Source organism: Geotrypetes seraphini, chromosome 2 (genome assembly GCF_902459505.1).
Source record: "Geotrypetes seraphini chromosome 2, aGeoSer1.1, whole genome shotgun sequence".
In the NCBI taxonomy this organism is placed as follows: Eukaryota; Metazoa; Chordata; class Amphibia; order Gymnophiona; family Dermophiidae; genus Geotrypetes; species Geotrypetes seraphini.
Genome location: NC_047085.1, coordinates 67,804,466 through 67,829,441, shown reverse-complemented (window position 1 = coordinate 67,829,441; position 24,976 = coordinate 67,804,466). Strand labels below are relative to the sequence as shown.

Below are 24,976 nucleotides of genomic sequence, written 5' to 3'. Positions count from 1 at the left end.
TCCTCTCCTCCAAACCTCATTCCCTCCCCCAACTTTTTCTTCCTCTCTCCCTGCCCTTTCTTTCTTTCTCTCTTCATGCCCCCTTTCTTTTTTTCCTGTTTTCTCTTCTTTCCTTCTGTCTCCCTGCCTGCGCCCCTTTCTTTCTTTCTCCCTGCCCTTCCCCAAGCCACTGCCACTGCCGCTGCCATCGGGGAACAGGACCTAAACACCACCAATGGATAACAGGCCACAAAGCCGACGCCACCCCATGCTCTCTCTGCTTCGGGCCGATCAATCTTCCTCTCCCTGACGTCAAGGCAAAGGGAGTCCTGGATGATCGACTCACTTTGCCTTGGCGAGCTACCGGTCGATCGTGATCGACCTATTGGGCACCCCTGCTCTAAACCCTGAGCCTGAACACAGGTAAAAACAACATAATTAAACATCTTAAAATGAAGCTCTTGCAAACTGCTCTGAATTGACTCCCCAGTCATTAGTCGCAGTATAGAAGCTTCCAATAACCAAGAAACATCATGATCTTGCATTGCTTGAATACTATCCACATGGGAGCAGTGGTATAGCAAGGGAGAGTGGCGCCAGGGGTGGTGGCACCCAGCATTACTGTGCTATGTGCACCCTATCCCACTCTTCCTCACCATTTGAATGCCCCCCACCCCTTGCGTACCTCTTAAAGTGTTTGCTGGCACACGCATCTTCTACCTGCTGCTTGCGCCGGCCTCTGCACCCTTCTGATATCACATCCTGGTACCGTGACCAGGAAGTGATGTCTAGCAGCAACATTTACAGAGATATTCGGGGGGGGGGGGGCAGACAGGAGGAGAGGTGCCAGCATCCCCCACGAAGACAGTGCACAGGATGGTCCTCCCCACCTTACTACACCACTGCATGGGAGCAATCTTGTAGCTAACAGCACTAAAAGAACTCCCTCTCCCCCACCTCACAGAACCATGGTCTGAATCTTAACTCTTGGAATCCTGATATCTGTCCTCACCTTGAAACCAATTCCAGAAAACTTGACTCCATTCCTGGACTTTGGGTTCTGATTTTACTCAGACCTGGCTCCTGGAATCCTTTCTATTGCCTACTTCTGTAGCCTGGCATTTGAAATCTGGCTCCTGCACTCTAAACTCTGATGCACAAAACACTTTGCTCTGGCAGATGAAATATAATGTGGACAAATGCAAAGTGATGCACATTGGGAAGTATCACCTAAATTGTAGTTACCAGATGCTAGGGTCCACTTTGAGGGTCAGCGCCCAAGAAAAATATCTGGGAGTTAGTGTAGACAATACGCCAAATCCTTCCGCTCAATGTACAGCGGAGGACAAAATAAACAAAATGCTAGGAATTATTAGAAAAGGGATGGTAAATAAGACTATGAATATTACAATGCTTCAGTATCACTCTATGGTGCAACCTCTCCTTGAGTATTGCATTCAATTCTGGTCGCCGTATCTAAAAAAAGACAGCGTGGAACTAGAAAAGTTTCAAAGAAGAGTGACCAAGATGATAAAGGGGATGGAACTCCTCTCGTATGAGGAAAGACTAAAACGGTTAGGGCTCTTCAGCTTGGAAAAGAAGTCTACAAAATCCTGAGGTACAAGTGGATCGATTTTTCACTCTGTCAAAAATTACAAAGACTAGGAGATACTCGATGAAGTTACAGGGAAATACTTTAAAAACCAATAGGAGGATATTTTTTTTCACTTAGAGAACAATTAAGCTCTGGAACGCATTGCCAGAGGTTATGGTAAGAGTGGATAGCATAGCTAGTTTTAAGAAAGGTTTGGACAAGTTCCTGGAGGAAAAGCCCATAGTTTGCTATTGAGACAGACATGGGGGAAATCACTACTTGCTCTGGATCGGTAGCATGGAAATGTTGCTACTATTTGGGAGTTTGTCCAGGTACTTGTGACTTGGATTGGTCACCATGAAAGATGGGATGCTGGGCTAGATGGACCATTGGTCTGACTCTGTAAGGCTATTCTTATGTTCTTATGAAATGGAAACCCCAAGTCAGACCAGATCCAGAAATCCTGCTGCAGGATTTCCAAGTATGTTGCCAGTTTCTGAATGCCCATTCTCTGGTCAGCCCTGATAGCTGCTTGCACTGCACTCATACTTCAGATATAATGGAATGGCATTAACAAAGATATGTAATGATGTTCATTATAGCAGTCTTGCAGTTAGAGCCCTGGAGGGAATCTTACAACTTACTGCTTTTACTTGCTTCGGGCCTTCCTCACTGCCGGGTCCTGCCTTCACGGAAACAGAAAGTAGGCAGGACCCGGCAACTAGGAAGGCCCAAAGCAAGTAAAAGCATGCTGGCAAAAAAAGGCAGGCGTCAAACAAAATTTTCAGCGGAGAGTCAGCCCAGGAAGGAGCATCGGCGGCAGCAGAAGGATTCGCCGGGCGGTCATCTAAATTAGCCTTTTGTCGTTTCTGCTTTAATTATCTTCTCTAGGTTCTCTTCTTTCTATTCAGCGTTTGTCCTCGCTCCCTTCCATGCAACATCTGTCCTCTCTTTGCCCCTTCCACCCAGCCTCTGCCCTCTCTTTCTCTACCCCTTCCATCTACTGTCCACCCTCTCTCTGCCCCTTGCATCCACTGTCCACCTTCTCTGCCCTTTCCATCCAGTGTCCGCCCTTTCTCTGTTCCATATGGCATCTTCCCTCTTTCTATGTCCCTTCAATAAACTGTATATCCTGTGCCCTTTCTCTCCTTTGTACATGATTCATTTCAGCTTCACCCCCTCCCCTATGCTCTGGCATCTCTCTCTTTTCCTTTCCTTCCTTCCTTCCCACTCCACCCCAAGGTCTAGCATCTCTATCTACTTCCCTTCTCTCCTCCATGCCCTGGCATCTCCCTCCTCCCCCTCCCCCCATATGCGCTGACATCTCTCTCCCCCTCCATTGTCTGGTAGCTCCTTTCCTTTCCCTCCCTCCCATAGTCTTGGTGTCTCTTGCCTCTCCTCTCCCTTCCCTGGTCTTCCTTTTACCCTCTCTCTCCCTAGTTGGGTGCTGCTGCAGCAACACTTCTCATTCCCCTCCCCCTCCCCAATTGGGTGCTGCTGCAGCACTTCTCTTCCCCTCCCCCTCCTCCTCCCCAATTGGGTGCAGCAGCAGCTTTTCTCTTCCCTCCCCATTTGGTGCATCAGCTTTTCTCTTCCCCCTCCCTCCAAAAAATTGGGTGCTGCAGCAACATTTCTCTTCCCTTCCCCCCAAAATGGGTGCAGCAGCAGAATATTTCTATTCCCCCTCCCCTCCCCTATTCGGTGCAGCAGCAGCATTTCTCTTCCCATCCCTCCAAGCTCACAAATCCATCGGTAGAGTTGCTAGGCAAGTTGTAAGCTTCCCATCGCTGACCTATCTTTCATAGGTCAGCAACGGAGGGAAGCTTACAACTTGCTGCTTTTACTTGCTTTGGGCCTTCCTCGTTGCCGTGTCCTGCCTACTTTCTGTTTCCGCGAAGGCAGGACCCAGCAGCAAGGAAGGCCCGAAGCAAGTAAAAGCAGTAAGTTGTAAGCTTCCCTCCGGGGCTCTATCGTATGCTGCCGGCTTCCCTTCTCTTCTCTCCAAAGCCGGAAGTTGCATCCCGTGGGGGGGAGGGTAGAGAAGGGAAGCCGGCACGCACACGTTAGAGCCCCGGAGGGAATCTTACAACTTACTGCTTTTATTTGCTTCGGGCCTTCCTCGCTGCCGGGTCCTGCCTTCGCGGAAACAGAAAGTAGGCAGGACCCGGCAACGAGGAAGGACCGAAGCAAGTAAAAGCATGCTGGCAAAAAAAGGCAGGCGTCAAACTAAATTTTTGGCAGAGAGTCAGCCCAGGAAGGAGCATCGGCGGTAGCAGAAGGATTCGCCGGGCGGTTATCTAAATTAGCTGGGCGCTGCGACCGGCTAAAAAGCCCTGGGGGAAAACACTGATCTACATGAGTATTTTACAAAAGATGCAAGTGCATCACAACTTCACCCATGCTGTGCCTAAACTATGCCCTGGCAATACCTATACATGGCACACAACAGAACATGCCACTTGTCATATATAATTGTACTTGCACATATGTAATTACACTTGCACAATTTTATAATAGGAGTTTTCTGCATATAAAACAGGCTTTACTTGTGGAAAAACCTTTAAAAATTGTTCCTTTTAAGGCTTCTAAATTTAGGGCCTCAGTGTTGCATTCCTCCAATCAATCCTTACTGACCATTCCATCATTTAGGCAGCTTTTTCTAGATATTTACATAGATTCTAGTTTCTCTGTAATGGCTCCGATACTTTGGAACTCCCTCTTGTTATAAGGCAGGAGGGACTACTACCGTCTACAATTGGGATGCCGTTTATAGAATTTGTCCTTTTGTGCTTGTCCCATGCCCTCTTGAAATCAGATTTAATCTCAATCATTTCCACTGGAAGGCAGTTCCATACATCTACCACCCTTCGATTACTCCAGAATCTGCCTCCTTTCACCCTCATTTTAAGACGAATCATACCAGAGCTTCCATTTAATTGGAAAAAAGCCTGTACCCTGTGCATTTATACAAGGGCAATTCAAGTCTCTGCTGTATCTCTCCTCTCTTACATACTTATGAGCATTTAGATCTTTATGTCTGTTCTCCCATATGCTTCATGATAAAGATAACCGACCAGCCACTCTTTGGACTAACTAGCCTGTTTATATCCTTTTGAAGGCATGGTCTCCACAGTTATATACACTTCAAATGAGATCTCACCAGAGATTTATATACTTCCTTTTCCTTCTATATGGTCCTCTTATGATGATTATATATGATCATCCATCCCTCCAGGTCCTATTCTTTCATGCATAGAAGTGCTTCATCCTATATATTGCTTCATTGGGTTTCTGCAGCCCAAATGCATAGCCATGCATTTTTAGCACAGATACTACCAAATTCTAGACTATTTTTCAAGCTTTGCTGGATTCCTCTGCATTTTAATCACACTTTCCATGATGCCTACGCTGTTGAATACTTTAATATCATTAGTGTCTGTGGTACACTTCTGGCAATACCTTTATCCTCAGAGTGTACTTCATTTCTCACTACCCTTTGTTGCTTCCTATTCAACCAGTTTCTCACCCGGCCTGTCACAGTAGAGCTCCATACTCAGTTTGTTTATGAGTTGCCTATATGAAAATGTGACAAGGGCCTTGAAGAACTCTACACCACATCTAGAACCCTCTCCCAATCCAACTTTCTGATCAACCAGTTACAGAAATTGATCAGATTCATCTGACAAGATCTACTTTTAGTAAACCATTTTGCTTTAGATCATGTAATCTACTGAATTCTAAGAAATGCGTTATCTGCTTTAGCAGCATTTTCATTAACTTACTACTAAGGTCAAACTAACTGGTGTAGCTCCTAGCCTCCTCCATCCTTCCATTTTTGTGGAGAGGAACTACATTTGTCCATCTTCAGGGCTAGTCCAAGAGTATCTGACACTCTAGACAAACCTTCAACAATGCACCCCTCTCTCAAAATAGAGTGGCTCAAAGCCCTATTTCTTTACCTTCTGCTTCCTCTTACCCCCCCCCCCCACCCCCACACTACCCCACCCCACCCCAAAGTCTATCATTCCCCTTACCTGTCCTAATGCCCCCTGGAGTTTCCAGCCTTGAAGGTCATGATTAATTTAAAAAAATCACATATAAGACCATAAAAGGACTCCTCTGAGCTGTATCACCTACCAGCCGCCATCATGAGTATAAAGACTCTAATGACATTTGCAGGTCATATATTTTAAGCACTGTGATCATGTGAAGTATCTAACTGGTTTAACAGGACTAAAAGTCATGTTTACATCAATGGATTGTGCTTGATTATTTTCATCATAGGAATTAATGTAGGGTTGATACAGAGGTATTGAAAACTTTACTTATATATGCTATTATTCTGGCATGCTTTCTAAATATTCAGTATCTTTCTCTATCTTAGCCTTTTTCTAATCTGTCAGCTTCATTATAAGCAAATAAAAAAGTTTGTAACTTGGGAATCTATTTCGGTATATCCAGTCACTGGACTTGATTTCTCATTTTATCTTTGCATACCTCACTGTGATAGCCCCTCAACAAACAATCCCAAACAGAATTTTTTTTAAAATACAATTCAATTCTAGCCTTACTAGAAAACCACTACCACTGAATTAAATACAATGCAATATGATCTAACCATTTACCTCCCATTATAATTTTTGCCTAACGTTTTGGACACTATTTATGACTTACTTGTGCTTGACTGATTAATTTAAAAGGTTGAAGTGTGTCCTGGTTGAAGAGGTGATGAAAGTTCTGCAGATCAAACCAGAAGTTTATATTGTTCTCCCATAGCTAGAGAGAAAAATAATATATTTTTAGTCATTAAGTTCAATACCTACTCTTATTTTCATTTTTAGGCACCTTATCTTATAATGGTGTGCATATGTAGCCATGGACTCTTTATTCAAGCAACTGCACTTAGAAGCCAACCAACCATATTTTTCCAGTTTAGCCAAAGCTGAACCTGCAACCAAATTTTGTTGCTTAGTTTTGGCCAAAATGGAAACTGTAACTGTAAATGAAGGCATGATGCACCCCCTCAAGTTTCAAGTTTATTTAGAATTTCTAATACCGCCTAATCAGACTTCTAGGCAGCGTACAATAATAAAAAAGATTATACAAAGTACAAATAGGGTAAAACAAGGTTATAAAAATTAATAATGAGAGACATCACTTGGGATTGTTAGTACAACAAGCAGCTTAAACCACAAGACAAACGCTGACAAAAGGGAGGTGGGTTAGAACTACAGTGTTCAGAGGAAAGAAAACAAAAAGGGGACAGACAATAGGTGGGGAAAACTACAGTGGAAGAAATGTATTTTGTCCTTATAAGGACAGTTACGGCCCGAAAGCATCGTTAAACAGAAGTGTTTTTAGTTTAGTTTTAAATTGATTTAAGGATGTTTCTTCTCATAAGAAATTAGGTATAGAATTCCAGAGGGAGGGTGTGGTGACAGCGAAGATATTAGAGCTCATTGTATTAATATGTTTTAAAGATGGAATTGTGAAGAGGTTCTAAGTCATAGAGCGAAGAGTTTTAGATGGGCTATATGGGATAAGAAGTCTGTTGATAAATTCTGCCTGGTTACTTAGGCAAGTTATAAATGTTAATAATAAGATTTTATAGCTGATTCTATGCTCTACTAGTAGCCAAAGAGCCTTGGTCAGAAGGGGGGTGGAAACATGATCATATTTTTTTGCATTAAAAATAATTTTAATCGCTGTGTTCTGAAGCCACCTTATTTCTTTTTTTGTTATGCCTTTTTACAGGGCATTACAATAATCTATGCAGGAGATTACAAGTGAGTGAATTGGGGTATTCAAAGCTGAAGGTTCAGGACATTTAGAGAGACAGCGGATTCTTAGTAGGTAAAAGCATTTCTGAACCACTGTGCTGATATAAGCGTAATAAGTGAACTTACTGTCAAGGGTAACTCCTAACAATTTTAAGGTTGTTATGATCTTAATTGGAAGAGACTCTAGTTTGAGTGGAGTCTGTATTGATAATCCTTCTTTAATAGGTAAGATCATCAGCTTGGATTTGTTGATATTTAGGGACAGCATATTCATATCTAACCATGATTTGATTTTTTTTCCAGTTTCCGATTGATGTTTATTACTTCTTCTGGATTATTGAGATCAATCAGATGGATTAACTGGACATCATCAGCATAGACATACATAGTGAAGCCGATGGACTGACCTAGAGTTAGAAGCGGAGCAATAAAGATGTTAAAAAGTAACGGTGATAAGATAGTCTTGTGGGATGCCATGTTTGTTCATGAAGATCTCAGAAGTTGTTGTGTTAAAGGTGACTTTTGATGTCCATTCTGCAAACAAAGAAGTGAACCAGTCCAAAACCTGACCTGTTATTCCAGCCTCTTGAAGACGTAATAATAGAAGCTTATGGTCGATAGTGTCAAATGCTGAAGAAAGATCTAGAGAGATGAGAAGAACTGACTAATGGTGATCAAGGTGGTAGAGGACCTTTGTGGTCAGGCCTATAAGAGAAAGTTCGGTAGAATGGTGTTGATGGAAACCAGTTTGATTAGGATGTAGTGCTATGGATTTTTTCAATGAAGTCTGAGATTTGGTGGAAAACAATTTTTTCTGTAAGCTTTGCTAGGAAAGGGATATTGGCTACTGGCCAGTAGTTTGATATTACATGGCTCTAATTTATGGTCTTTAATTGCTGGTAGATGATTGATTCTTTCCAGATTTTGGTCAAGGTTCCTGAGGCTAAACTAGTTTTAATCAAATCTAGGATGTATGGGCCGAAAATTGAAAAGAAATGTTTCAGAAGGAAAGATGGAATAGCTTCTGAACTGGTCCCTTTTATGTTTAGAGAATTTAAGCATCTTTGGATATCATGCAAGGTCGGAAGACTAAAGCGCGAGCATTTGGAGAAGGGAAGGTTTACCGAGTCATTCCCCCCAAATAAGCACAGCTCACCTATGAGGCCTGGCCCCACTCTTCCTCACCCCACTGCCTATAGGGCCGGATTCCCCACCCCCAGGATTACTTTTAAAGCACTGGTGCATTGAGGGCTAGAGAGATCTACATTCACCCCTGCTGACTTCATTGTCAACATGGCTACCAAGATTTTACATGGCAATCTCGTATGTAGCCACAAGAAGTCGTGGCAACCATGTTGAGATTGAAGCCAGCATGAATAGGCAATCGGTATTACCCATGCAGACTTCAACCGCAACATGGATGTTGCAACCTCTAGCATCAGTCTTACAAGACTGCCGCTTGAAATTCTGCCAGCAATGTTGACAACGGAGCCGGAAGGGGTAGGGGTGGGTGCAGATTGTTCCTGTTCTCACTGCATTCCTAAGACTTTTAAGGGGTGCAAGCTCTGGCTCCACAGGAGATAGGGGGTCTGGGGGTGGGGGGAGTTCCTGGACCTCATGTCAGAGTTGCTCAAGGAGGGGGAGCAGGGGCTGCACTACAGTTTTGATTTCAGCTGAAAATGCACTTATATTTTTGTCCAAAACTGAAAAAGTACCATATTAGGATTTCGGGTCATTTTTGGCAGCAAAACTGGAATTCGGTCGGCCTCTAACTGCAATATAGGTGGTTAGTGACTCAAATGTATAGGGAAGTTAAGGTAGGATGAAGTGGGGCCAGGGAAAACCTAGGATGGGAACATTTGGGGAGCAAGTTAAAATCCTTAGGAACTGAGGTGGGGGGGAAGTTAAAATCTTTAGGATGGGGGGGAGCAAGTTAAAATCCTTAGGATGGGGGGAGAACAACACCTATGTCAGAAGTAAAGGGACAGTAGAGGCAGATATACTAGCTGCCTCCCCCTAGTACTTCTGAGAATCCTAGGGATTATATTTGACAGCAACCTATCCTGGGAGGCACAAACATGAACATTAACCAAGAAAATATTCACATCACTGAGAAAACTGAGACAAATTTAGCATTGTTCTGACAACAAAAACTTTCAGATCTTGTTACAGTCACTGGTACTTTCCTAACTAGATTATTACAATGTCCTTTATGTGGTATGCAAAGAAAATATACTAAAAAAATAAACCATTCAAAATGTAGCAGCCAGACTTATTTTCTCAGCAATTAAATATGACAAAGTGGCAGCCCTATACCTCAGAGGGCGGAAGAGAAGTAGAGGCGCTGGTGCTGGCTGATTGCCTACAACAGTGTTTCTCAACTACTTCAAGCTAAGTACCTCCAACCACTGACCTCCCAAGCTCCGCCCTAAACCCACCCAAGTTCTGCCCCAGATCCTGCCCCTTTTACTAATTGTAATGCAATTTTTTCTTTCATTTTTCATATACACACAATACACACAACAGATATAAATTCTCAAAACTGACACATTTCAATCACTGTATTGAAAATAAAATCATTTTCCCTATCTGTTGTCTGGTGACTATTTTTCTCTGCTTTTAACTATGTTTCCAGGGCCTTCTTATCCATTGACTGTTTTTCTCTCCTTCTTCACTTTCTGGCCTGCATCTATCTTTGGTATTAACTTAACATTCAATTTTTCCATTTTCTGCTTTCTTCTCAAAATCTACTTTTCCATGGTCTGACATCTCTCTCCTTCCCCCCCCCCCCCCCAGTAATCCGACGTCTCTCTCCTTTCTTCCCTCCTTCCAGTGGTCTGACATCTCTCTCCTTCCTTTCCTCCCTTCTCAGTCTGGCATTTCTCTCCTCTCCTTCCCATAATCTGGCATCTTTCTCTACTACTATTATTATTTCTATAGCGCTACCAGACTCCCCTCCTCTTCCATTCCCTGGTCTGGTATCTCTCCCTTCCTTTAGTCATCTCTCCTTCCCCCAGTGTAACATATCTCTCTCCCTTCCTCATTTCCGACCCCTACAGTCTATCTCCCTTCCCTTCCTCCTTTCTGGCCTTCCTCCCAGTCCAACATTTCTCCCTCCTTTCCACCAGTCCAACATTTCTTTCTCTCTTCCTCCTGCATGCTTCTCTTTCGGTCCTCCTTCCCTCCCCTAACATCTCTCTTTCTCTCTCTCTCCCTCCATGAGTCCTTTTCATTCTCTGCCCTCTCCCCCTTCCCCCAAGTGTGACATTTCTCCTTCTTTTCTGTCCTCTCCATCCATCTCGCCCTCTCCATGAGTCCAACACTTTCTGCTTCCTGCATGCTTTCTCTTTCTGTCCTTGCCTCTTCCCTCAAGTGGCATCCCTCCTTCCCACCCCCCAACCCAACATGTTCTCTCCCCTTGCACCATCTCACCCTCCCCTTCAGTATGTAGCACCTTTCCTTTCCCTCCCCTTCTGCCAAGTCCAGCAGCACCTCTTCTTCCTTCCCTTTCCCTACCCCCTCTCCATCAGTACCCCTTCTCCCTTCCCTCATCCTCCTGTCCAGCAGTAACTCTCCTCCCTTCCCTCCTCCCACTGTTCAGCAGCACCTCTCCTTCTCCCCATGTCCAGCCCTTTCTCCCTTCCCTGCTCCCCATGTCCAGCAGTACCCCTTCTCCATTCCCTCCTCTCCCTGTCCAGCAGTAACTCTCCTCCCTTCCCTTTTCTTTCTCCCCTGTCCAGCAGTACCCCTTCTGCCTTCCCTCCTCCCCTCTCCAGCAATACCTCTCCTCTCTCTAGCCTAGCAGCAGCTGTGCACTTTTAACTTCACCACATAGCTGCCACTAGCATTAGTTTAGCTGTGGTTTCATCAGGCAGCCTTGGGGACTTTGCTAGGTCATCCCACTTCACATCATCTAAGCGGGCCGGTCTAGCAAAGGCCCCGAGGCAGTCTGATGAAACCGTGTCTAAACTAATGCTAGCAGCAGTTGTGTGGTGAAGTTAAAAACACACTGAGCTGCTATTGCTGGTCTGGGGGTGCAGAGAGAAGACGAGGAAGGCAGGTGTCCTGCCATACACGACGGTAGCAGGAAGTTGCAAGTCAGCTGACACCAGCACCGGAGCCTCTCTTCCTGCCCAGTGTGCCGCGGCACACTTGAAATCTCAGGATCTTCCTTATGGCCATGTGCCACTGGTGCTCATTGAAAATTTGGGCCAGTCATTTATCCTCAAATTCTATAATTAGCATACAGAATTGTGCACAAAAATGTGTGTGTGCTTTATAGAATACCTTACTTAGGTACGTAACCTAAGGGGCTCATAATCAAAACAAAAATACGTCTGTAAACCCACCCAAGTTGGCACTTAGATGACCTAAAAGACAGGTCATCCAAGTGCTTATAATCAAAACAATTGTAGAAGTCCATCCGGCATCATCTACACCACCCACTGCTGGAGTCACAAGTCACCATCCAGCCTGTCCAGATCTGTCTTGCTATATATACTGTTTGTTAATTCACTTTATATTCAGTATAACACAATATCAGTTTTCAGTAACATTGTGGGCAGTTACATGCTAATGCTTAAGGGATTTCAGACCACCCCCGAGTAGCATAACTTACTGGGGTTCAATTCCCAATATAGCAAAAGCTTAAATATCTGTTATAAATATATTTTTATTTTTCTTATTTCATAATTTAAGTAGTTTAAATAGTTTTAAATAAATAACTTAGCTTTTTCAGCATTTCAGCAAGATTCTCACCTTTACCAACGCGTTTCGCTTTATCTGTATCAAGGTCGGGGAAACTAAGCATAACTTTGTTTCATTTATTTTGCTGCTGACCATATAAGTCTGTCCAGCATCAGTTTCACTTCCCCATTGCTGTGGATTTGATTTAAAAACCGCTCCTGCCCCATTGCTGGAGTCGCCATCAAGGCTAACTGAAGCCTGTCCCAATCTGTCTTGCCATATACTAGACACAGAGGGACTGATTCTCTACAGGACACCGATCAGGTGTCAATCATGCATCTGAGTTTTATAGAGAATCACGTCTACTTTTACTAACAAATGCCTTAAATCTAGGCCAGCATTTTACAGGCCTACATTTAAGGCATCTATCTCATGCTTACGGAGATGCAAAGGGATGCTTACGGATGCCCAAAGCTACTTCCAGTGGAGATTACGCCCATACCATGCTTTGGGCATTCATAAGCATCTCTACGTGTCTCCACAGGCATGCAACATAAAGCTATAATGTATGCGTCCTTCCCTGCCTGCATTTTTTTTAAAAAAAACATGCGTCCTGATTGGCTGTGAGATGACAGTAGGACACCTATCACTGCTTATAATCAGTTCGCCCATTTGAAAAATTAGCCCCAGACTGGGGGGGAAGTCGGAGGCATTGGAGCAGGAAGGATTGAGCACCCCTCCTGCTCTGTTAAAGGTATGGGGAGGGGACATCCCTTGGGTGGCAGGAGGGAGTCGGCATCCCTCCTGCCATAGGCAGCTATGGTGAAGGGGGGCATTGGTGCGGGTTAAAACCATGGGCTGGCAATGCAGTTTTTGCAGAATATATAAAAAAGGACACGATAGGAAGGTTTAGTGAATCTAGCCCATAGTGGCATAACAACACAGCAGCACAGTCTAAAAGGACTGTTGGAACAAATATGCCTTTAATGATTTTTGAAATTGTAAATAAATATCTGTATGATCCTTAAGTCTACTGGAAGACAGTTCCACAGTCTTGTTCCTTCCATGTAAAATATGTTGGCTCTGGAATCATCCATTTTAATCTGTTTAAAAGAAGGTATGTACAGTAACAAGTTGTCTGCCAACTGAGTAATGTTAGAACAAGGGATTCATCAGTATCCACACCCCCACCCCCCACCAGTTATTTGCCCAATTCTGAAAAAAAGGATGCCTCTGGGTTGAGAAATCATACTGATTTGAGACCAATCTCTCATATGCTCTTTATAGGAACTATACAGTACATTACTAGAAAAAAAATGTATCAATTCACAATTTGCAGATTTTTGGGAGACTTCAAATATCTTAGCTAACAATCAGACAAGTATCTAGATATACCACAGCATAGAATATGGGGTAGATATTCAGCTTTTTGAAATTCTGACCATAGATGGCTAAATTAGCCCTGTATATGCAGTGCCTGGCCAAGTCTAGGTCCCAGTACTGAATATCTGGGACTAAATGATGCTATGCTGGCCAGCAGAGATTATGCAGGTCTCTGCCAATATTCAGCTAGGACTTGCATAAGACAGTTACTGTATGTAGCCTTGGTGAATATTTACCAGGACCTACATAGTTTTTAATTCAACTCCCCTCCCCAAGTCCCTCAAAACAACCTGCCTCCTTCCCATCCCCACCTCCTCATCTCACACTAGTAAGTATCCCCTCTCCCCTCAAAATATACCTCTCAATCCTCAGTCCCCTCAGGTCTAGACAGACCTCCTTGTATCTTTGGTAGTCTAGTGGGGGCAGTAGTGAAGACCACCCACAGCTGCCTTCATAAAATGACCGCTGTGACTTCTCACGGCTACTTATGGTTAGAACCACGAGAGATCACAGCTGCCATTTTCTGAGGCAGCCACAAAGAGCAGGATTGAGTGGGCTTCACTCCTGCCCCCACTGTTGTTGAGATGAATGGCAAAGAGATCCACCAAAAGGGTGCCCCAATTTCAGAAGATCTTCTGGGCCACAAACATGTTGAAAGACCACTTGTGAGGTTGCATTACCCTGTTTAGCTTGTTCACTAGGTTGTTGTCCTTGCCTGCCAGGTATGTGGCCCTGAATACCATCCTTTGGCAGAACCTCCACTACCACATCCTGACAGCTTCCTGGCACAAGCTTCCTGCTTGTTGACATAGTACATGGTAACCTGATTGTTGCAATAAAACAATTTGATTCAACTGCCAATCTCTGCCTTTAAAGAGTTCCAAATCATCTGGAGACTGATGTGCAGTTGGTTTTCCTGAACAGACCAGTGGCCCTGGGTGTGAAGCCCATCTACATCAGCACCTCATCCCAGATTGGATACATCTGTGGTCAGTATTTTCTGGTGAAGAAGAATTTGGAATTTAAATCCCAGAGTCAAACTGGTCCAAACTGTCCATCAGAAGTGACTGTGCCAGCTCTGGGGTGATCAAGATGACATCCGCAAGGTTTCCTGTGGCTTGACTGAGAAGTTAGGATCCACTGGACTCTTCACAAATGGAGGTATGCCATGGATGCCATGTAGCCCAATAACCTCAACATCTGCCAAGCTGTGTGACCTGCTAGCTTTTCCAAACCTGAGTGGCAAATGCAGATAAGATCATCCACCTAAACCTAAGGAAGTTAGGCCCGAGCCTGAATCATCTTTAGAAGAGCTCCAATATATTTTGATAGTTGAATTGGAAACAGGTAAGACTTAGGATAGTTTAAAAATGAACCCTAATTGCTCCAGCACCTGAACAAGTCTCTGCATTGATTTCTGAGCACCATCTTTTGATGTGCTCTTTACAAGCCAATCATCCAGATAGTGAGGCTGCCACTATGGCAAGGCACTTGGTAAATACCCTAGGAGTGGACACAAGACCAAACGGCTGTACACAATATTAGCAGTGATGTTTCCCCATCTGAAATAATGCCTGTGACTGGAACGTATCTGGATATGGGTATTAGCATTCTTGAAGTCCAGAGAGCATAGTCAAATCATTTTTCTGAATCATGGGACAAAAGGTGTCCAGGGAAATCATCCTAAATTTTTCCTTGACCAGAAATTTGTTCAGAACACTTAGGTCTAGAATGGAACAAAATCCCCCTTCCCCATCTTTTTGAACATGATGTAACACACCCAGGTTCAGTCCTGTTTTTGTTCTAGGGAAAAGAAGCAAAAACATCCATTCCCTGACCCAAAGAGCTGACCAAATTAATGGCAAGAATCAGGAGTTAGCTGACTACTCTTTTGATAGGGAATCTGAACAGAATGAAGACTGGTTTTCCAGCAACAGGCAGAAGAGCACAGCACAAAATAAAGACATTACAAAGCCAGCAAGATTTACTGTTTATAGGGAAAAGCCTGTTACCTTAAGACAGCCTCAGTGTAGGCAATATAGGGAGAGCCGTGCTCTACAACAGGGTTTCTCGAGGAGGAGAAGGAGGAGTTACTGCTGCTGCTGGCGCCAAAACCCATGCGTTAGTAAAGGAAGGGGTTAGTTTTTAATTATGTAGCATGAGGCTACTGTATAAATTCATACAATGTTTACATTTTTTGGTAAATGAATTCCATTAATCCATTCATAATGTCAAGGGCAATTTTTCTATCTAGAATATATTATCTCAGATGCTTGGTTTTGCATTTCTCAAAACTGAACTTTTGTCTGAAGAGATAATATGGTTCTTCACAGAAAAATGCTATAAAATATAAAGAGTTGAGAAAAAGATCTTAGCCCCGTTGTTCCTTTGCAAATTGATGTACAAAGAATCAACCCCTTACCTCTTAAGTGCTAAGTTTATATATCTGCACAAGGAGCTAAGTGTGAGGTAGGAGGGGCAAGCAGTAAAAATGAAAGAGAAACCTTTTGAGAAGAACACTCTACAAGTCTTAGGATCGTTGTGTGTATAGCCTGAGGTTTATCATATTATTCTCTCCTTGGAAGAGAAAATCTATAATAACAGCAGGTCGTAAAAGAGACCCACTTTGGGAATATTCTAATGAAGTTCCTCTGCATATGGATAAGGCAGGCATGCATACAAACACTCTCAGTTACCTGGCACCCATGGGGATTGGTGGATGCCAGATAACTGTAGTTTCTGGTTGCTTGAGAGTTACTCTAAAAATAGTTTGGTCTCCCTTCCCACCTCACACTCTTCCTCTCTCTATCATCCCTCCACCCCCACTTGTAGGTCCAGTATCTATTCCTCCCTTCAGTCCAGGTCACTTTCTCTATCCTTCTCACCCACTTTTTCTCCCCCCCCCCATCACCCCCACACACTTATGGGTCCAGCATCCATCCATCTCCCCTCCCCTGCACCCTGATGGACCTGCTAGACCATCCCCCTCATTCCTCCCTATGCATGGGTCTGGCCTCCTGGACTCCACTTAGTTACCAAAGCAACAGTAGCATCCGGTCAGCAGAGGCAGCGCTATAAGCAGGCTGCACACAGCCAGTCCCAGCAGGACCTTTCCTCTGCTGCATCAGAAGTGACATGTCAAGGGAAAGACCCTGCCAAGGCTGGCTGAGAGCAGCCTGTTTTCAGTGCTGTCTCTGCTGACCAGCTGCCGCTGCTGCTTCGGATAACGGAGGGGGTGGAGGGGGGGAGGTTTCACAACTCAGGGTAGCTGCTGGTGCTTTGGGGATGGAGGGAGGGAGGGGGATTTGTGGTGCTTTGGGGCTGGGGGGGAGATCATGGCTCAGGATCACTACTGCTGTTGCTTTGGAGGCTTGAGGAAGGACAATTTTTTTTTTTTTTTACAGTGATTACTTTAGCTGGTTGGATGAGAGTGTCAGTTGCTTGAGTACCGGTTAATCAGGATTCTACTGTATATGACCTGAGCTTCAGTAAATGACATCACCAGTTTCTGAGGACTGTATATCCTGCTTTCTATCAGAAAATAATTATTATTAAGCAAAGATGTGTTAGCAGTACCTTATTCTTTGAGTGCTCACAAAACTGTGTGAAGTAATATCCCGCTCTGCTCTCCAACTGCAAACCTTGTAGCATCGTATCCATTGTAGGCTTTTCTAAAGGACCTGAAATATCCTGTGGGAAATAAGCAGAAATAAGCATCTCTGTTACTTACTTTACAATACTACAGATTAAACATGTTCATTATAAAGAGAAATGGAATGCTAGATTTTCAAAGATATGCAACCTCATGCCTAGGTTCAAAATTAAACATGTAAACGATAATCTGTAAAGCTTTTATGTGTATAAAATACTGATTTAAGTGCATTAAAGACCTCTCATAAAAATGAACTTATACCATAAGTTTGTGCAATGCAAGTAGGTGCATGTTTGTAGAGTAGGCAAGCTCAGCTCAGTTATGATTTAGGTAAATATTTTGTAAAATCCATGCATAGTATACCACATGTACTTTTCTTGCTAACATTTATGCTTGCTTGTGTCCACATCCTAGGTACTAGTTCTACGGATATGTGCTAGAATTTTATAACTGCTCCACAGTTCTTTATAAAATAGGCCAGAGGTGCCTCCTCCACTCCAAACCTCAACAAAATGTTAAAACATGATCTTCTTATTGTTAAGGCACATTAGGGTGTGATTCTATAACCAGGAGCCACAATTGAAATGCCCAGTTTACGCGGGCTGTGAGCCTATTCTATAAAGGCACGTGTAGCTGCTGTTTTAGAATACTAGTGTAAATCCACGCCAACCCATCTATGCATTTAGGTGCTAACATTTATGCCAGATCAATGACTGATATAAATATTAGCACCTAAATGCAATATTTATGCAGTAATTTTTAGTATTCTATGTTAAGCATGACCTGTAGCGGTTGAAATGGATGCTGTAATGATTATGGTTCGGAGGAAAATTAAAGTCCTTGGTGTCTGGTTAGACTCAACCCTATCAATGAGAGAGCAAATGCTAGCTATGGTTAAATCCTCATTTTTTTTTTCCAAATACAGCTTCTAAGTAGATCGAAGCCAATGTTGTCAAAATATGATTTTCTGCTGGTGGTTCTAAGACATATCCTCTTTTTAGAGGACTGTCTAGGTGTCCAGATGGCATTTCAAAGCCCGGGTTCTTTGACCAGGTTTTGAAAAGCTTTGAGCTAGGGGCCACGTCTGGAGGGCATCTGTGCATGCCATGCACGGATGCAATGCGGTGACATCACATGCATGTGCGCATGCTCGGAGGCCCTCCAAACGTGGCTCCAAGCTTGAGGAAAGAGGTTTTGGGGGTGGGGCTAGGCAGAATGGGGCATGACTTGGGCAGAACTAGATGGGGCCACATGTCCTGATTTTAATGTTGTAAAATCTGGTAATCTTAAAACTGGATTGTTGTAATGCTCTATATCTAGGGATGGTATTATTTAGGTATAGACTAGAGCATTGCAAGTGGTCCAGAATGCCATTGCACATTTAATCTGTGGAGGTTACAACAATTGCATTGGTTGCCTGTTAAGTGTCGTATTATATTTACTGTGCTGACTTTTCAGGCTATTCATCATGGAGTATTTATCACAAGCTATGATGTTGTATTGTCCATGTTATTCATTAAGATCTGAAGTGGCAATGTGTTTGTCAATGGATGAGTTGCAGTGGGTGAAATATGCTGATACCAGAGCAATGGCCATTTTGATGGCAGGGGTGAAATTGTGGAACAACTTAGCTGGACAGTTGTGGGTGACTGATAATGTACAGTGATTTAAAAAGCTTTTGAAAACATCCTTATTTGTAGAAGCTTTTTGTCTAGGTGGGTAAGGAGCAGCGACAGTGGTGTACCTAGCATATGTGACACCTGGGGCCCATCATTTTTGGGCAACCCTCCCCCCCCCTATCTGTACGAAAAACATAATTTTTAGTAACAAGCCACACGTCACACATGAGTACCTAGGAAAAGGCAGCATCTTACATATTGCAGTGAGCAGTACATTAATACACCCATTGTAAAACTAAACAAGCCAGTCTAGTACAGATCAATCCTACACCGTCACTCCTAACAGAAAACCATGTCTTTCGAACACACAGAACACAGAAAACACTTTCGCCTAGTATGGAATATGACATCACAAATTAACCCCTCCCCCTTTTACAAAACTGTAGTGTGGATTTTAGCCACGGTGGTAACAGCTCTGACACTCATAGAATTCTGAGCATCAGAGCTATTACCACCACGGCTGGCGCTAAAAAACGCTCCACAGTTTTGTAAAAGGGGGGATAAAATAGAAATACATAGACAAAGGTTAAATTGAACCAGCAAGAAGCTGGACTCTGCATACAATGCAATACCACAGAAACAGTGACACATGTCTCCTAAAGCAATAAATAAATAGAAAATTTTTGTTCTACTTTTGTCTTCTCTGGTTTCTGCTTTCCTCATCTTCTTGTTACTCTCTTCCTTCCATCCACTGTCTGCCATCTCTCTGCCCTTATATGGCATCTTCTCTCCTTCTATGCCCCTTCCAGAAACTGTATGCCTCCCCCTTCTATCTCTCCTTTCACCCCCATTGGTCTGGTATCTGTCTCCTCTCCTTCCCCCCTGCTCTGGCATCTCTCTCTCCGCTCCCTTCCTCCTGTTCTTCCCTGGTCTTCCTTCTCAATTTATTTTCTGCCTCTGTCTAAATTCTTTTTTACTATTCAGTCCTCAATTTCCCTCTTTCACTTTGTTTACCTATAGCTTGCCACCTCTTTCCCTCACCCCTTCCAGTAACTAACTCTATCCTCTTCCCTCAATCCTGCATGTGCCCTTTATTTCTTTCTCCTCCCCACTTCCTTCCAGCATCTGCTCCCCCTTTCCCTCACACTTCCATTCAGCAGCTGTCTTCCTCTCCCCCACACTTCCATTCAGTGTCTGTTTCCCTCTCTCTACCCCTTCCATCTACTGTTCACCCTCTATCTCGCCCCTCCCATTCACTGCCCTCTGTGCTCTTTCTATCCAGTGTGCACCCTCTCTCTCTCTCTTCCATATGGCATCTTCCCTCTTTCCATGCTCCTTCCCTTCTCTCCTTTGTACATGATTGATTTCAACTCTGTCACCTCTCCGTTTTTCTCTCTCTGTCACTACCCCCTCCTCTATGCTCTGGCATCTCTCTCTTCTCCTTTCTTTCCTTCCCACCTCACAGTCTGGCATCATCCCTTCCCTGATTCCCAGCATCTCTCTCCTTTCCTTTTCTTCCATCTCTCCCTCCCCCTCCATGCTCTGACATCTCCTCCTTCCTTTCCCCCTTCCTTTTCCCATGATCTGGCATACCTTTCTTCTTCCCTCCATGCCCTGGCGTCTTTTCTTCCCTCCAAGCCCTGGCATCTCCTTTCATTCCCTCCAGTTGGGAACAGCAACACTTTCCCCAATTCTCTCCCCCTCTGCTCTCTTTCTTCCTTCTGTCACCCAAGGCCTGGTGTCCTGAACTTCATCAGGTAGCAGCAGCATTCACAATTCACTGCTGTTGCCGACTTCAGGCCTTCCTCTCTGTCGGGTCCTGTCTTCATGAAAACAGGAAGTAGGCAGGACCTGGCAGAGAGGAAAGCCTGAAGCCAGCAACAACAGCGAATTGTAAAAGCTGCTGCTAACCGAAGAAGGTAATGGCGCCAGGCCTTGGAGCACCGAGGCAGACTGCTTCGCCCCCTCCCAGTCGAACCCTCGCTGACCCTCCTATCTCTACCCCCCAAGTGAACCTTTCCGACCCTCCCAGTGAGAGTAGCAAACCTCCCTCTAGTAGCGTCGGTTGCTTTGTGACTTTCTCCTGTCGGTGAAGCGTCACTGATGACGTCATCAGTGACACGGCAGAGGGAGGAGAAAGCTGCAGGGCAGCCAACGCTACTGGAGGGAAGTTTGCTGCTCTCGCTGGGAGGGTGGGAGCGCGATAGGGGCCGGGCTGGCTCTGCACCCCCCTAAGGCTGCACCCAGAGCGGACCGCCCCTCCCCCCTTGGTACGCCACTGCATATAATAGCCTGATTTTGTATAATTAATATTCTAATCCCATTTCTCTGCTTTAGTTTCTAAACAAGCTATATTTCTCAGAGGAATTCAACCAGCCTTTTTTCTGAAGGACACTTACTTTAAGCTGTTTCTGTTTTGAGCTTCTTCTGCCTTGTCTAGTTTGTGGGCGCTGGAATTCATCAATTATATCCGAAGACTGAGACAAACGATGCTTTTCTGATGTATACCTTGACCGATATGAAACAAATAAATAAATAGCTGTGATAAGGAGTACTACTTTCTGGGCTTAACATGAGGGATCAATCAACTCAAATAAAAATCTCACTGTGTCTTAAACATATCAACAATCTTTAAAAAGTTAATGTGAAATGCTCAGTACAAAATACATCAGTCAGGCAGCAACGGTTTAGTGGAATATCATTGCACCTCTAACCCTCCTGGCCAACCCAAAGCCAAGGGCAAGATGTTTAAGTGCAACACCAAAGACAAACCAGTAATGAAAAACATATAGCCAAAGTACGTATCTCAGACAGCTTTAAATAATAAGTTCCTCCTTGGATAGTTCAAATTGGTAACACCGTAGTTAGCCTTGACTGTAATCCCCAAGTGAACAAGCATGAAAAAATAAAAAAGCAAAAAAATCTCCCACAGTGAAACAAAAATCCAGATTATTAGCAATGACAATGAGTAATCCTGGGTCTTCACAACTCTTCCTCTTCCTCTACATGATTTCGTGTTTCACTAATGGCTTCTTCAAGAGGAAGAAAATTTCTCACATAAGAGAGCCCAGAGGATCCACAGTCGACTTCTCTCTAACCGACAAGCTCCAACTGATGAGCTGTTAGGATGGAACAACATAAGGGAAGTGGAAAAACAGTGGTCTAAGCTGAAAGAAGCAATAAAAATGGCTACTGACTTTTTATGTGAGGAAAATAAATAAAAACAAGAGAAAAAGGAAACCGAGCTGGCGTTCGTGAAATATAAAAATACTCAAGAAGAGGAGTACAGAAAGGACTACCAGGTGAAACTGAAAGAAGCCAAGAGAGAGATACGTCTGGCAAAAGCGCAAGCGGAAGAGCAAATGACTAGGAATGTAAAAAAGGGAGACAATCAGTGGTATTACACCTAACTCAGGTTACATCTCGGATAGGTGCTGGCAACAGTGTGGAGGCCAAGGGTCCTTTGAACATATTTGGTGGACCTGTCCTAGGGTGTTCTATGGTCTTTGCTCTGCTGTGGGGTGATCATTGTGAAACATATGGGATGTACGTTATTAAATATGAAACCTATTGGGTTGCCCTCTAAGTTTTATAAAATGATAGTGACTATGGTCGCAACTGCTCGCTTAGTGCTTGCAGCCTCATGGCGACAGGTTTTAACCCCATCTCAGCACAGGTGCTACAGAATATTGATTATGTTTATCGTATGTCCAAGCTGACAGCTATGAAACATCATTGTTTGGGTCGTCTGCTGGCGTAATGGAAACCATTTATTGATTGGAGCGATGCTTGAGGGCATTGCACATGACTCTTTCTGGTCTTTGAGATTACATGGAACCTCTGGGGGAGATAGGTGGGGGGATGATTCATCTACAAAGTATGGTGGGATCTGTTTACCTTGTATCAAAGAGTTATGTTACAAATGGTTTGTGCTGTACATGTTTTCTTGTTGGTGTTGAAAAAATTCTCAATTAAAAGAAAACTCAAAAATAAAAATAAAAAAGGGAGACAAAAATTTTTTCAGATATATTAGTGAAAGGTAGAGAGTGATGAAGAAAAAGCAAACATGTTAAACAAATACTTCTGTTCTGTGTTCATGGAAGAAAATCCTGGAGAAGGACTGAGATTGTCTGGCAAAGTTACACACAAGAATGGAGTAGATACCATGCTGTTCATGGAAGAAAGTGTTTATGATCAATTTGAAAAACTGAAGGTGGACAAAGTGATGGGTCCAGATGGGATCCATCCCAGGATATTGAGGGAACTCAGAGAGGTTCTGGCGGGTCCTATTAAAGATTTGTTCAACAAATCTTTGGAGGCGGGAGTGGTTCCTGGGGATTGGAGAAGAGCAGATGTGGTCCTATTCACAAAAGTGGTCACAGAGATGAAGCGAGAAACTACAGGCCAGTAAGCCTCACTTCAGTTATTGGAAAAATAATGGAAACATTACTGAAAGAAAGGATAGTAAAATTCCTAGAATCAAATGGGTTACAGGATCTGAAGCTATATGGTTTTACTAGAGATAAATCATGCCAGACGAATCTGATTGAATTGTTTGACTGAAGAATTGGATCAAGGGCATATGCTAGATGTAATTTACTTAGATTTCAGCAAAGCCTTTGACACGGTTCCTCATAGAAGGCTCTTGAACAAACTTGACGGGTTGAAGTTAGGACCCAAAGTGGAAAACTGGATTAGAAACTGGTTGACGAACAGATGTCAGAGGGTGGTGGTTAATGGAATTTGTTCAGAGGAGGGAAAGATGAGTAGTGGAGTCGCTCAGGGATCAGCGATCCTGTTCAATATGTTTCTGAGCGACATTGCCATAGGGTTAGAAGGAAAAGTTTGCCTTTTTGCGGATGATACCAAGATTTATAACAGAGTAGACACTGAGGAGGGAGTAGAAAACATGAAAAAAGATTCGCAAAAGTTAGAAGAATTTTCTAATATCTAGCAACTAAAATTCAGTGCAGAGTAATGCATTTGGGGATTAGAAATCGGAAGGAGCCTTATGTGCTGGAAGGAGCCGTATGTGCTGGAAGGCATAGAAATCGGAACAGGGGGGGCAATGGGGTTATGGCTTCCCAAAAATTGCCCGTCCTGTAGGTCAGGGGGTACGCGGGCTGACAGACGCCCGTCGCTGCTGCTTCCTGCCCGCCACTGCTGCTTGCCGCCGTAACTGCAGGAAGGTACGGGCCAGGTACGTGCAGCCAGTGCACACTGCCGGCCCACAAGCCTTCCCCCGAAGTCAATTCTGACATCGGAGAGAAGGCCCAGGCCAGCTAATGTCTGGCCCTTACCTTCTCTCCGATGTCAGAATTGATGTTGGGTAAAGGCTTGTGGGCCAACACCGCTACACATGCCTGGCTCTTCCCTTCTTGGATTTGCTGCAGCAGTAGGCGGCGGCGAATGGCATCAGACCATGAGGGTGGAGTAAGAATTGGCGGTGGGTAGGCCAGGCTTCAGCGTGGTATGGAGAGAGGGAGGCAAACTAGCTTCGGCAGGGGACCGGGGGGAAGGAAGAATCGGCGGCAGCAGACTGGTTTAGGTGGGCTGGGAGGAAGGCAGAATCGGCGGCAGGTGAGGCAGACTGGCAGGCTTCGGGGGAGGGGGGTGGGACAAAGACTGGAAGGTTGTGAGGGGAGCATAGGAAGGAGGGAGGGAGAGAGGCAGAGAAAGACCAGGGGGAGGGGTTGTAAGCAGAAGAAAGACAGAGAGAGAGAAAAAAAGGTTTGGACCCAATGGGAAAGACAGGAGGCAGATGCTGGACTATGGGAGATTCAGACAGAAGAGACAGAGGGGGAGAGACCCTGAGGAAGAGCAGAGAGATGCAAGATCATAACAGAGGAGGGAGAGAGAGGGAGACCTGTAACAAAGGTGTGGTAGGTAGAAAGGACAACTGACACTGGATCTGGGGAGGGTAAGCAGAGGGAAAAGAGAGAGAGACCAGGTCCCAAAGGGAAATGTTGGATAAGAAAGAAATATTGGATGCACAGTCAGAAGAAAGTGCAACCAGAGACTCATGAAATCACCAGACAACAATGGTAGGAAAAATGACTTTATTTTCAATTTAGTGATCAAAATGTGTCAGTTTTGAGACTTTATATTTGCTGTCTATATTTTGCACTATATTTGTCTATTTTTCTATAGTTGTTACTGAGGTGACATTGCATATTTTAAAGTCATCTGCCTTGACATCTTTGAAAAAAACCTAAATATAAATGATAATTAACATTTTCTCTGCGTACAATGTGCTTTGTGTTTTTTTAATTTTATGGTTACC

The 24,976-nt window shown here is 43.9% G+C and overlaps 1 protein-coding gene across 3 annotated transcripts in view; it reads right to left on the bottom strand.

Annotated features, from left to right (window-relative positions):
* RGS22 (regulator of G protein signaling 22) overlaps positions 1 to 24,976 on the bottom strand; it is a 475,118-nt gene that overhangs the window by 269,175 nt on the left and 180,967 nt on the right. For all 3 annotated transcript variants that reach the window (XM_033934655.1, XM_033934656.1, XM_033934657.1), the window contains exons 12-14: positions 21,093 to 21,201; positions 16,999 to 17,112; positions 6,248 to 6,349 (exon numbers count right to left, since the gene is read on the bottom strand). In XM_033934655.1, coding sequence (XP_033790546.1) covers positions 6,248 to 6,349; positions 16,999 to 17,112; positions 21,093 to 21,201 — 325 coding nt within the window. The remainder of the gene's footprint in view (positions 1 to 6,247; positions 6,350 to 16,998; positions 17,113 to 21,092; positions 21,202 to 24,976) is intronic.